The sequence below is a fragment of the Saccostrea echinata genome, unplaced genomic scaffold, assembly GCF_033153115.1.
Source record: "Saccostrea echinata isolate AGI-Se365-2 ecotype Australia unplaced genomic scaffold, CSIRO_AGI_Sech_v1 ptg000060l, whole genome shotgun sequence".
Classification (NCBI taxonomy): domain Eukaryota; kingdom Metazoa; phylum Mollusca; class Bivalvia; order Ostreida; family Ostreidae; genus Saccostrea; species Saccostrea echinata.
The window spans coordinates 897,828-910,559 of record NW_026889809.1 but is presented as its reverse complement, the minus strand read 5'-3'; the positions used below and the strand labels follow the sequence as shown (position 1 = coordinate 910,559).

The 12,732-nt window shown below is 31.7% G+C and overlaps 1 protein-coding gene and 1 long non-coding RNA gene across 8 annotated transcripts in view; both read left to right on the top strand.

The window, feature by feature from the left end:
* LOC133175071 (succinyl-CoA:3-ketoacid coenzyme A transferase 1, mitochondrial-like) overlaps positions 1 to 12,732 on the top strand; it is an 86,459-nt gene that overhangs the window by 70,796 nt on the left and 2,931 nt on the right. For 2 of the 7 annotated variants that reach the window (XM_061310189.1, XM_061310192.1), the window contains exons 11-14: positions 497 to 572; positions 783 to 872; positions 981 to 1,061; positions 1,174 to 1,275. The exons of 1 other annotated variant lie outside the window; for it this stretch is intronic. In XM_061310189.1, the coding sequence (XP_061166173.1) occupies positions 497 to 572; positions 783 to 872; positions 981 to 1,061; positions 1,174 to 1,275 (349 nt within the window). Of the gene's footprint in view, positions 1 to 496; positions 573 to 782; positions 873 to 980; positions 1,062 to 1,173; positions 1,276 to 2,459; positions 2,765 to 12,732 lie in introns of those variants that run through there. 4 more of the 7 variants (XM_061310188.1, XM_061310193.1, XM_061310195.1 and 1 more) reach the window with 4 other exon arrangements.
* LOC133175002 (uncharacterized) lies at positions 11,052 to 11,810 on the top strand. Its single transcript, XR_009719205.1, has 3 exons — positions 11,052 to 11,209; positions 11,349 to 11,442; positions 11,686 to 11,810. It is a non-coding gene; the product is annotated as an uncharacterized LOC133175002 (long non-coding RNA).

Genomic DNA, 12,732 nt, shown 5'->3' with positions numbered 1-12,732 from the left:
TTATTATTTAAATCACACATTGAAAAGAGTTTTCATTCCTTGCATATCATTGTGCAAAAGCATTTTCAATTTACTTTCATTAAGCTGATTTCAATAAAAGTTATTCTGAAGTACACTATGAGAGAAATGGTACCAGAGTAATGTTATGTTGGATAACACATTGCCTTTGAAAGTGAATGAAAATTATTCTATATTCCATCAATTTAATATGTTGATGATAACATTTATTTTACTTTTAAATTTGAATTAGAAATAACGTTTAAAAATTATTTTAAATTGAATATCTAAACACGTTATAGTATGTACTTAATTTCACTGGAATACTGTTTGTTTTTTCTTTGGTTCAAAATGAGGGGAAAATATTTGATGACCTTAAGAGAATCCTTAAAATGGAAGTTTTTCTGAGATCTGTGAAAAGTTGTAAACCTTAAATTGAACAAAAAACTGAATTCTGCTGAATTCTAAGACAATTATGCGACCCATATTGTTTTTACAGAGGACATATTAACTTGACCATACTCGGGGCATTACAAGTTTCTCGTTATGGAGATCTGGCCAACTGGATGATATCTGTAAGCTAGAGAGTGTGCATCATTAAATTAACTTTTACTTTGATAATCACATTTAAGTCAAGATTTCATGATCTCAGTTTAAAGAAAAACAATCTTTTGATTTCACCAGTTTCTCATATAATAATTCAATTCTGATATGTAATCCGTGTGTTACAGACTTAGTTAATGATGTTTGCCTTGTTTTACTGATCTGTGATGCCTGATTTTTAGGGTCGGTTGGTCAAGGGAATGGGTGGAGCTATGGATCTTGTGTCCAGTCACAAAACTAAGGTCATTGTTACCATGGAGCACCAGGACAAGGTTGTAAAATCTAGAATATTTTGACTTACATTTGCTTATTTAAAACCTTTAAAAAATTGTAGCTTTATTATATTTCAGTATAAGTTAATAAGTGTTTATATATTTCAGAAAGGAAACATTAAGATAGTCAACAGCTGTGATCTGCCACTGACGGGTAAAAACTGTGTGGATATGATCATCACAGACAAGGTAGGGCAAACACTTATGTATTCAATGTAAATCAGTAACCAGGGATACTGTGTTAAAAAGTGAGAGATCTTCATCATTCTAGTGTGTGTGATTATAATAATCTATATTTCAGTGTGTGTTTGACGTGGCCATGGAGAAAGGAATGATTTTAACGGAGATCGCAGAAAACGAAGATGTCGCCAGTATTGTTGGTGCTACCAACTGTGAATTTGTGGTACGTGCAACTTAATTACTACTGATAATAACTGAGTTTACAGTTGTGTGAATTTCTTTTTAAAAAATTCAAATTAATGAAAAATTAAAGGACAAACTATTCAATGTGTGTAGGTTATTAAATTCAAGTAAATATTGAATTGCTTCCTCTGAAGAATCAGATTTACGTAATTTCTTATAACAGAAATTGCGTTTTAAATAGTGTTTTATGATTCATTTAAATGATTTATGTGTATACAACTTGCAAAATTTGCCATATTTGAAATAATCTTGTGATAACCATCAGAGAATGTTCTGGAGGACTGCACCAGAGTCTGAAATGGATTATTTTGGTATCCAGAACCATGTCATGTCTTGATCAGAACCATGCCATTCTATTTAAACTTTAAAGGTGCTTAGACACAGATTTGAACTTAATATTTTCTCAAATTTTCTGTATAATATCACGACTTATATATTGCAATAGCATTTCACACGAAAATATAATTAAAAACTTATTTTATCTGAAAATTATTGGAACTACGAATTCCGGGACGCGTTTGAGTAACACATCTTTGCACTTACACAAATTTTAACTTTATCCTTAATATTTAAGAAAAGAAGCGATTTTGTAATGTATAAATGAAAAATAATACATCTAGAATCCAGAAAATTCAGAGTAGAAATGTTCGAAAGCAACACCATCTCACCAGTATTGTCAGTCCGTGCTCTATGATGTGTACAGATTTTAACAAATTGAACACACCCGTGAAACGTAAACTGTTTTTTGTAAACAGGGCACGAGCTCTGTTATTGTTAATGTATACGATTCACCGGGTGTGTTCAATTGTTAAACTCTGCACACACCACTGAGCACGGACTTACAATACTGTGAGTGGATTTTGCTTTCGAACATTTCTACTCTGAATTTTCTGGGTTTTAGTTTAAATATTTTTTATTAATACGCAATAAAATTGCCACTTTTCTTAAGTATTAAGAATAAAATTAAAATATGTGAAAGCACAAGGATGTGTCAATCCAACGCGTCCAGAAAATAGAAGTTTTAATAACTTCGAGATGAAATAAGATTTTTATTATATTTTAGTATGAAATGCTATAGCAACATACAAGTCATGAAATTATACAGAAAATTTGAAAAAATATTAACTTCAAATCTGTGTCCAAGCACCTTTAATGTTATTTCAGGTTGCTCCAGAAGTTAAAGTAATGGGACAGATGTTGACATAGATAATGGGGAGATAACTAACTGTTGGCCTTGTCAATGTGTGTGTCTGACTTCTATGTGATGTGTAGACTTATAAACATAGTGTCATGATAAGAGCTATAAACCTGAACACTGGTGTAGAGGTCAAAACACTCAACTGTTTGTGATCTGAGCCTCATGTAATAATTGTGAGACAAACGTCTGTATGTTTTCATGTGTATTGTGGGGATAAATCTTGCTCATCTACTTGTCAAAATTGATGTTCCGCACAAAACTATATTTTGTTTTGTATACGTGATTTTATTTATAGTCTCCTAAATTCATGCGTAATTTATTATAATTTTCTGAGTTTCCTGTGCTCTTCATAAACAAATATCTAGTTGAACAACCTCAAAAACATTGTTCCATTTGTCATTTAATAAAGGATGTACAGAATATATGACTTACAAACCATAATCTGTCCAAATTAAATAAAAAAATTAAAGGTCATTTTAAAAATTTTGCTATTTTGAAAAGAATTTTTTTCATAAATTGTAAAGCTATTAAAATTAATATAGAATTAGATTGTTATTGAGTTTTTATTCAAGGAGATAGATCTGTTTTTCTTACAGAGTCTTGACAAATTACCTTTTTCTTCCAAATGATAACTTTGTCCTCAGGCCTTGCACGAAACCTTTTCATATATGAGGTAGGGAAAATCATGGAAATTAAACTTTTCTTTATATAATTAGGTTTGAGTTGTGTACAAATAATACATATACAACTGGATATTTATATCTGAGGCATTTTGAAATCGTGTACCTAATGTTTTTTACTGATGATGTATGCATGAATTCTGAAATATTTTTTTTTTTGTTTCAGAATAAAAGTGATATTTCTATTCTATTTCTGTTTTGGTTTTTAACACATAGGTTTATAAATTGGAGATGATCAAAGATTATTAATGTTCATCACACATGTATGTAGAAAGTTGCTGTTCAGATGACAAAATGCTACAATAAAATTTTTATGAAATTTTATTTTCAAAAACTTCACTATACAATTAGACTCTGAAGGCAAAAGACATATGTAAAGTGTACAACAAGGTGACAAGACAGGGATGTGGGATTTTACCCATCTATATTTATATAAAGACAATACTGTGTAATTGTGTATAATGTCCAGGTACAGTCACTACAATACTACTACACAGAATGAGATATACAGTTTTACAGTACATTTATACAGTTATACAATACTATACAGTCATACAATTATACGAAACTACACAGTTATACAATTATACGACACTATACAGTTATACAATGCTACACAGTTGTACAGTTATACAATACTACACATTTATACAATTATACAGTACTACACAATTATACATGAAACGAAACTGCACATTTATACAATAGTAAAAAAAATACAGCTATACAATTAATACAGTTCTTTACAGTTATACAGTACTATTACAGTACTATTGAATTTGTCTTCAACACTGTGTGTTGATGTATCAGTATAACTCGTCTCTACACGTACTAGGATAATCACAACAGTAAACAAGATCATGGCATTGGTATGTATTGATTCTGAAAAAATAAGAAGGTTGTACTATGTCTGACTCCTGTATAAACGGCAAGACAGCAGATGGTTTATAGTAATATACCACATTATTTTACACAAGTTGCTGTCTTTGATTCAGGGCTCTGATAATAATACTAAGTATGTTTTGTTACATAGATTTCATTTCTCTTGAAACAGGAAATCTGAATATTTCATTATAATATATGATTTTTTTTTATGAATAAAGTTGTAAGAATAAATTGTCTTGATATGTTGATTTTGAAAACATTTATTGCTTTAAGCCTTGACCTCTAATCAAAAAGAGGTCAATCATTCAAATTTTCCTGGAACATTAAGGAGGGATTCTTGTCTGGTTTCTGACTAGATGAAATATTCAAGGTATATTTGTTTGTATGTCATATATTTAGTTCCAGGCCCTTAGGGATTTAAAAAGTCATATTCTTCTTTCCTCATCATAGTTGTACAACCTTTAATAGAAATGATAAACCGAGTTTGAAATCTAGCAGGGACTATATTTTTGGCGGGACGACATTGTATGAAAATATCTCCTTTTCTGCATCTCAAATTTGCTATAGAATCACAGGCACTTGACGTTTTAAACCTTTCTCTTTATTGATAAAAATATCTCCCACACTACAATAATAACATGTTATTATTATAGTATGGGAGTATTTTATCAATAAAGAGAAAGGTTTAAAACGTCAAGTGCCTGTGTATAGAACAATGAATTTAGTTAATAATTTTTAACAATCAAAGACTTTTAAAAAAATCAAATGTGAGTAAAGTTAATGATAATAGACTGAAGTTTTAAAATATATCAAATGAATATGATTTTCGAAACAAACAACAATTTTATTAGCTTTTAAAAGCTTCCAATCTAAGTATAGATTTGAGCAAAAAATCCGTAAAAAGTGTTTCTCTTTTTTTGTGAAGGGTCAAAACTTTTTGTTTTTGTATCAATTTGTATCTTTAAATGACTATTTTACCATATGTGAAAATAAGAAAAATTTAAATATACGAAGCATATAAAAATAACTAATATATCCTAAAAATTTAAGAAAAATGGAGGAAATTTGGATTAGCCAATATCTATGATAGTTGAATTATTCATGTCGATTTGGTAGTATCATTTGATAAGACCCTATATGGTGATATATTTTTATGCAAAAAGAAAAACATTTAAACTTTTGAAATAGTAGATACTGCATGCTTGACAACCTTATTTTTTTTTATTTTTAATGTGAAGGATAAAACATAATGACCTTGACATGACCTTGCTTCTAAAATAAAAAGGTCAAATTTAATCTAATTGATTCCATCACTAAGTGATAATGTCTTCTTGAATTTATGAAAATTTCACTAATTTTTAAATAAAAGAAATATGAGAAGAATCCCTCCTAAAAGCACACCATTGATGATCTGTACTATCTTTAAATAAGTTTAATACAAGTTTGGATAAGCCAGCACATTTATATATAAGGTATCTAAAATCATTGTTATGAATCAGATCGAAAGAAATACAAAATTAAGTTTTAGATTGATAATATAAAATAACTAAGGTTAATATTTGTCTTTGTAAAACATATCATTTGTTCCAACTGTGGCTAAGTTCGCCTATTCTGAGGAGGGCAAGCGTGACTTGTTCTAAGAGCGAAATGTGCCAGGAGCCTCTTGTCTAGTATTGTTGGAGCATGGATAAACTGACCTTTCCCATAGCATCTGATTTAGCATTGCTGTGACTTTAAGAATCAGATTCATGAGGTCGACATGTTGTTTAAGGAGATGCACGGACTCGTACAAGATCAAGGTAAAACAAGTTTGGCTCCCCAGAAAGCCTGAAATGTCATCTCTTTGGCTTCATTAATGTCACAGAATAAACAGTGAAATGTTACATTATTTTCTCAGCTATTACAGGCAGTAGTATCGCTTTTGAAAAAATGGGGTGGAGGACAGAAAAAAAATTGACGACTTATCTGAACAATCTTTGACAAGGGGAAAATAGGGGCTATCCAAACTCATTTTCATTTCTTGGAAGGAGGAATTACAACTTTTCCGACAAACATATTTTATAATACATTCCCATGGGATGATTTGAAGTACCATACTGCAACAAAAGGTGGAAGAGGGGGTAAGGGTGCGCCTTTTCAATGTTTGGGGAAAAAAGTGGATGGGGGGCCTGATGCGACGTGCCTGTATTATTTTACTTGTTGTAGATATGCTTTATTCATTTTAAATATATTTTGTATAATATCTGTTAAAAAATTCTAGCCACTGAGAAATATTCGTAAGAATTATTTAAAGTCATATATGGCGTTTTTTTAAAAAAATATTTTTTGTAAGTTCAGACTACCTAAATTAAAAAGATCTTTCTATTTGTTTTATTACTTTATATAAAAACAGGACTTTCATGTAAATTACACAATTTAAATCAATCACGTTTCAAAGATATTAGACATTTAAAAGAATAACCGATTTTTTTTTTACCGATATCGCATTTAACAGACACAGTTAATTTTTTAAAAAATCAATTTAACTATGGAAACATGAGGTTATTCAAGTTCGAAATCGGTGAAAATTTTAATGTCAACGTAAATAACAAATATCATGTTAAACTACTCTCAATCTCGTATTTTATTTTTTAGCTCAGATACGCCATATATAGCTTTGATAACTATTCCGAAAGAAGATGGATAAAAACTAAGCGTTCCTTTTGAGTATTAAGTATTTGCACACTGAAAAGAATCACAATCTACCAACATCGATTTTATAGGCTGTTCCATGAGACGCACATTTTATAATTTTGGTTTTATTTCAAGAATACGAGGAGTGATTTTTTTTTTACTTTTTTTCAGTGACAAAAACGCAAGTTAAAAATGCATAAAGAAAATGATAACAGTTGCTTTGTTTATTAATTCTTAAAATCTGAGCCAAGTAAAGAAAATTGTATCTTTTCCTAAAACTTTTCTACAGGGGTAAATTTAAATACAAAAGAATAGTTCATTAAAGTAAAGTTTTTATATATGCATTTAATGTGAGTTGTTATTTAAATGTTTTCACTGTTTTCTTTCGTCAGTAAATCTTGGATCCACGCCTTGACTTATACATTCAATATGCCACGTTTTGTGTATATTTTGATCCCCGCGTGCTGACCATCGTTTTACGCAATAGCCTAGATACAATGTCTATGTGTATTTTGAAGACCCACCACCACCCAAGTGATCCTACCTCTATTACTCTTAAAGAACCCTGTGTAGTTTTACTTTAAGATGGACCATTTTGTTTAATAATAATAAGACAGACTTTCGTCAATGTTGTTTACATCTCTATATTTAGAAATCGTGTCATCATCAGGTCCTTTGACAGACCACCAGCTTATCAATGGCAGCTTACACTAAGACTTCACTTCCGGATTCAAACTTAATGTGTCATCTCCCGAGGGAGATGATAATGATAGATAATATAGAGAAACACGTAGAACTAGCGGTGGAGGACGTACAGAGTGGGAATCAATAGTTAGAGGAGGCATAGAAACATCAGTGTGCTGCGAGGAAGAAAAAAATCATCTGCTTCTCCATCTTAATTACTGTCGTTGTAATAGTCGTTATAATCATTGTTGTGACGATGACGAATAATGATTCAGAGTGAATAAGTTAGAGAGTGCTACATGTAGAGCAACTGGAATTCATAATGAGCACTGAACTACACATACATGTACATTTGTCATAAAGAAAGAATCATTTAACATCCACTATACAGCCATTAAAAAAAAATGGATTTTCAGACGTTGAAATGCTACAATAAAATTTTTATGAAAGGCAACAATAAATAAATTTTTATTTCCATAATATTCACTATAAGTAAAAACCCTGAGGGCTAAAGACCTGTGTAAAGAATGTTTATAGCACAAGATGACAAGATATAGGAATGTGGGATTTTACCCATTTATATTTATATGAAGACAAATACTGTGTGTAGGTGTGTATGTCCTTGTATTAGCCAATACTATATCACACAGTATAATTGTCATTTATACAGTACAACACAGTCATGCAATTATACAGTACTACACATTTATACAATTATATACAATACTATTGATTTTATCATCAATACTTTCTACCGTGTGTTGATCTTTCAGTATAACTTAGTGTGTTATCTTTCAGTATAACTTATTGTCTCTACATACACCAGGATTATCTCAACAGGAAACAATTAAGATTATGACGTGGGTACAATGAGTTAATTCTGATAGAGTGAGAAGGTTGTACTAGATCCACTCCTGTATTTAACTGTCAATCAACATATCTTTTATAGTAAAGTGCCGGGTATATTTTACACAAGTTTCTGTCCTTGATTCTTGGTTCTGATAAAAATACTCAGTATGTGTTGTTAAATAGATTTAATTTATTGTGAAACATGTAATCTGAATACTTCATGGTAATTTAATATATGAATTTCTAATGGCTATATCTGTAAAAATATATGGTCTGGATACGTTTATTTTGGCAACAATTATTTATTCCTTGTAGCCTTGATTTTTAATCAGAAAGAGGTCATTTTTCATATTATCCAAGAAACACTGATGCAAAAAATAGATGCTTGGAATCCATACTATCTTTCAAATAAGTTTAATTCAAGCTTGGATATACCAGAACATTAATACTTTAGATATTGAAAACCATAATCAAACGGCATGGATAAATACAAAATTAAGTTTTAGATTGATTGAGTAAAATAACTTGAAGATTATAGTCAGTTAAAGAGCTATCGCAGCTCATATTTATCTGTTATACTGTATATACCGCGAGGTTGCCGACTATAAGTAAAATTTACTTAAATTGAAGGTTCAGGTAATTGTCTTTGTGTATAAAAATACCCACTAAAAATAATGTTCCAATTGTTGTAGAGTTCTCCAAATCAGGAGGGCAAGGGGACCTTTTCCTAAGAGTTAATTGTGCTAGAGGCAACTTGTGTTGCATTTTGGAGCATGCCTAAGCTGACTTTTCAGTTTAAGCCCCGCTTAATAATGCCACTTATCAGCAAATACCATCTTTCTTAAGGTCAAATGTTGTCTGATGTTTTTCATACAAATTGTTAGAGCATCATTTATTCACTGAATTGGCTTCAGATTTTTTCCTTTGTCTGATCATGACAAGGGGCACATGGCGAGTGTGACCGATCGACATGGGATGCTTATTCCTTTATGGCACCTGATCCCACCTTATATCTTTAGAGGTCTGTTTGCTCTGCTCGCAATTTTTATTGTTTCAATGCACGTTTGAGCTTGGTTACTGTTCAATATCTTCATATCTCACCCTAAGGTTCATGTCTGCAATACAAGATATATATTTTATGCATGGACCTTAGGGTCTATGGAAAAAAAATCCACGTTAACCAGTATGACTGAGAGTACTTTAAGCTGGTGATAAAATTTAGAGTTATCAATAATTGTTCAAAGATTTAATTTGAAATAATGTAAGTATATAGTAAATGTAAGTAATCTGGTAAATTGTGTTACTGATCTGTAACCTACCAGGTTGATATCAGAGTCTCTAAGATTTAAGAAGAGTCTTTTTGTGTCGCCTGCAGAGCAGAGCGGCACTTAGGTATCACTTTATCCGGCGTCTGTCTATCTGTCTCTCTGTCCGTCTGTCCGTTCGTCTGTCACACCTTCTATCTCAAGAACTATAAGAGATATGGATTTAATATCATGCACATATATTGCTTGGCACTATGGCTTTTGTGCATTGCCATGGTTACTGACCTTGTGAGCCTTTACCCTGACCTTTGACCTACTTTACAAAATTGTTAATAGTGTCAATATGCAGCATATTGTTAACATGTTATTTAGTATGTGCAATGATTATCATAAAACATTATAAAAAATACCAGCGTTACAATCCATTTGACTTTGACCTTTGACCTACTTTGCAAAAAATACTGTGGACAGTTTAATTTTACTTATGTCTTTTGAATTCTGAGAGACGGGGTGTTGATAATTAGCATTTATACGTTTTTGAGCTCATGATTCTGTACTTTGAAACTGTATGATATTTAGTTACCACACAAACTGATATTTTTTAAATACTATAAAAATACACGGTCACAATGAGTGAACAAATTTTTACATAGAAATATATAGAAAAATCTTTAAAAATCTTCTTCTCAAGAACAGTTAAGCAGTGATTAGACTTATTTATATGGAAGCATCCTCGATAGTTTAGATTCAAGATTGTTCAAATCATGACCCCAGTGTAGGGAGGGGCCATAATTGGTGATCAAAGTTTAAAATGAGAATAAATAGGAGAAATCATTAAATATCTTCTTCCAAAGAATTGCAAATCCATGATCAGCCATATTAATTCAGAAGCATCCTCAGGTAAGGTATATTCAAATTTGTTCAAATAATGTCCCCTGGGGCTAGGGTGGGGCCACAATAGAAGATCAAACATAGAGAAAAAGCTCCTTCAGTTAAGCCATGATTAGTCAAAGAAATATGAAAGCATCCTCAGTTAATGTAAATTTAAATGTGAATAAATCATACCCCCCTTTCTCTGAGGGAGGGGGTATTTGTGATCACTTATATATTTAATCTTTTCAATACTAAACTGATTTCTGTTTTTTTTTATTTAGGCAATGTGCTCAGATGAGCAATGTGGCCCATGGGCCTCTTGTTACTATATGTTATGTGTTATCTCCTTTCTTTATACCTCCTTTCCGTTATTAAATGGTCACAGTTAACATCAAAGGGTTGCCGATATTTACCAGCTGTATTTAGCTGTATTTCCATCATAGCATACGATGGTGAGTACTAACTAACATTGTTATAAAAATTGAATGGATCTTGCGTTTAACACTGGTCAGTGGTAGGTTTTAGATGTTATGAAAATTGTTCATACAGAAACAAATTGTAATTTTATAAGATGGATTTTTAATCTTTGTTTTGAATTCTAGCACTTATGGTTTTAAATCAATGTTTTTATCTAATATGTTTTACATTTAGACTTATCCTGCATAAAATCTTACTTCCACCTCCCTGTGGTAAGCAAGGGGCAACAGGAAAAGCAAAACTATAAAAAGCAGTGTAGGGCCGCGGAAATGCAGCATTTATTTTCCTGTGAATTATGTGAATCAGACAAACAGAACCATAAGCATTCAGGTTATTTCGGCTTATCTTATAATTCTTAAATATATTCTGCTAAGTAGAATAAATGTATAAAAATGCAGTAGTACTAAGGAGATAATTAACCAAATGCTATTGAATTGACAGTATCTGACATTTTTAAGTTTCACTGTAGGCATGTCATCACAGCTTCAAATACCACCACTGGTAATACCAGTACCTATATCCTCAGAAGATACATCATGCAAGCAGATTTGTCAATGGTACATGTAAGTAAATACATGTATGATTTTTTGACAATTTAAATTTGACATTAAGCTAAGCATATTTAATTTCATTATTCCCACCTAAGCCAGAAGCTTAATTTAGTAGGCCTTTTCAGTTAAAACTTGTCTGTCTTGTAAACTTTTGCATTTTCCTATTACATATTCTCTAGAATCACACCTAAATGCCAATTTTAACCATTGCAAACTTGGCCAGTTAACACAACTCGTGTTTTGTTTATGTTTCAGATTAAGGAAATTCAAGTTTTAACAGAAATGTACAGACTAACCATTTTCCAATGGGAGAGCATTTAGGGATAATGAAAACAGTGACGTGGGTGTAGTAAAACATTGAATTATCTCAAAAGTAGAGATCATTGGGCCATAATATTATATTGGTAAAGGCTAAACCTTTTTTGCCCTTACAATGTAGTTATATACTAGCTCCTACAAAGAAGTTGTAAGGGTGTCCTGGAATCATCATGTCTGTTGACATGTTTTGTCTGGAAATTATCTTATAAACCACTTTATAATAATGCCCCGGTAATCGAAGAGTCGTGGGTATATAGTTTTTGCCCCATCCGTCCATATTTCACATGTGTATTCCTTGTGACAAGACCTTCCTTTGGGTACCAACATATTTGACCTTGACCTTGGAGTTTGACCAACTTTTGTAAAAATTTACCCAACTTTAACCTTGGCCATAACTTTTGAACAGTTGGTGCTAGGATTTTCAGATTTCACATGTGTCTTTATCGTGACTAGACCTTTCCTCGGGTGTAAATATTTTTGAATTTTTGACCTGGCCTTAGGGTTTGACCCACTTTTAAAAAACTTTAACCTTGGCCATAACTTTTGAACAGTTAGGACTAGGGCTTTCAAATTCACAGGTATATTCCTTGTGACAAGACCTTCCTTTGGATATCAACAATTTTGACCTTGACCTTGGAGTTTGACCTACTTTTGAAAAACTTTAACCTTGGTCATAACTTTTGAACGGTTAGTGCTAGGACTTTTATATTCTGCATGTTTATTTCTTATGACAAGGTCTTCCCTCTGAATACCATTAATTTTGACCCTTTGACTTTGACCTTGGACTTCGACCCACTTTTGGAAAACATTAACCTTGACCATACCTTTTGAATGGTTGGTGCTTGGGAATTTTTTATCTCTCGACCTTGAAGTTTGACTTGCATTTGAGAAACTTTAACCTTTGCCATAAGCTGCCATACGGGGGCATCAGTGTTTCACAAACACATTTTGTTTTTCCCTACACTTTGTAATTATATACCATTG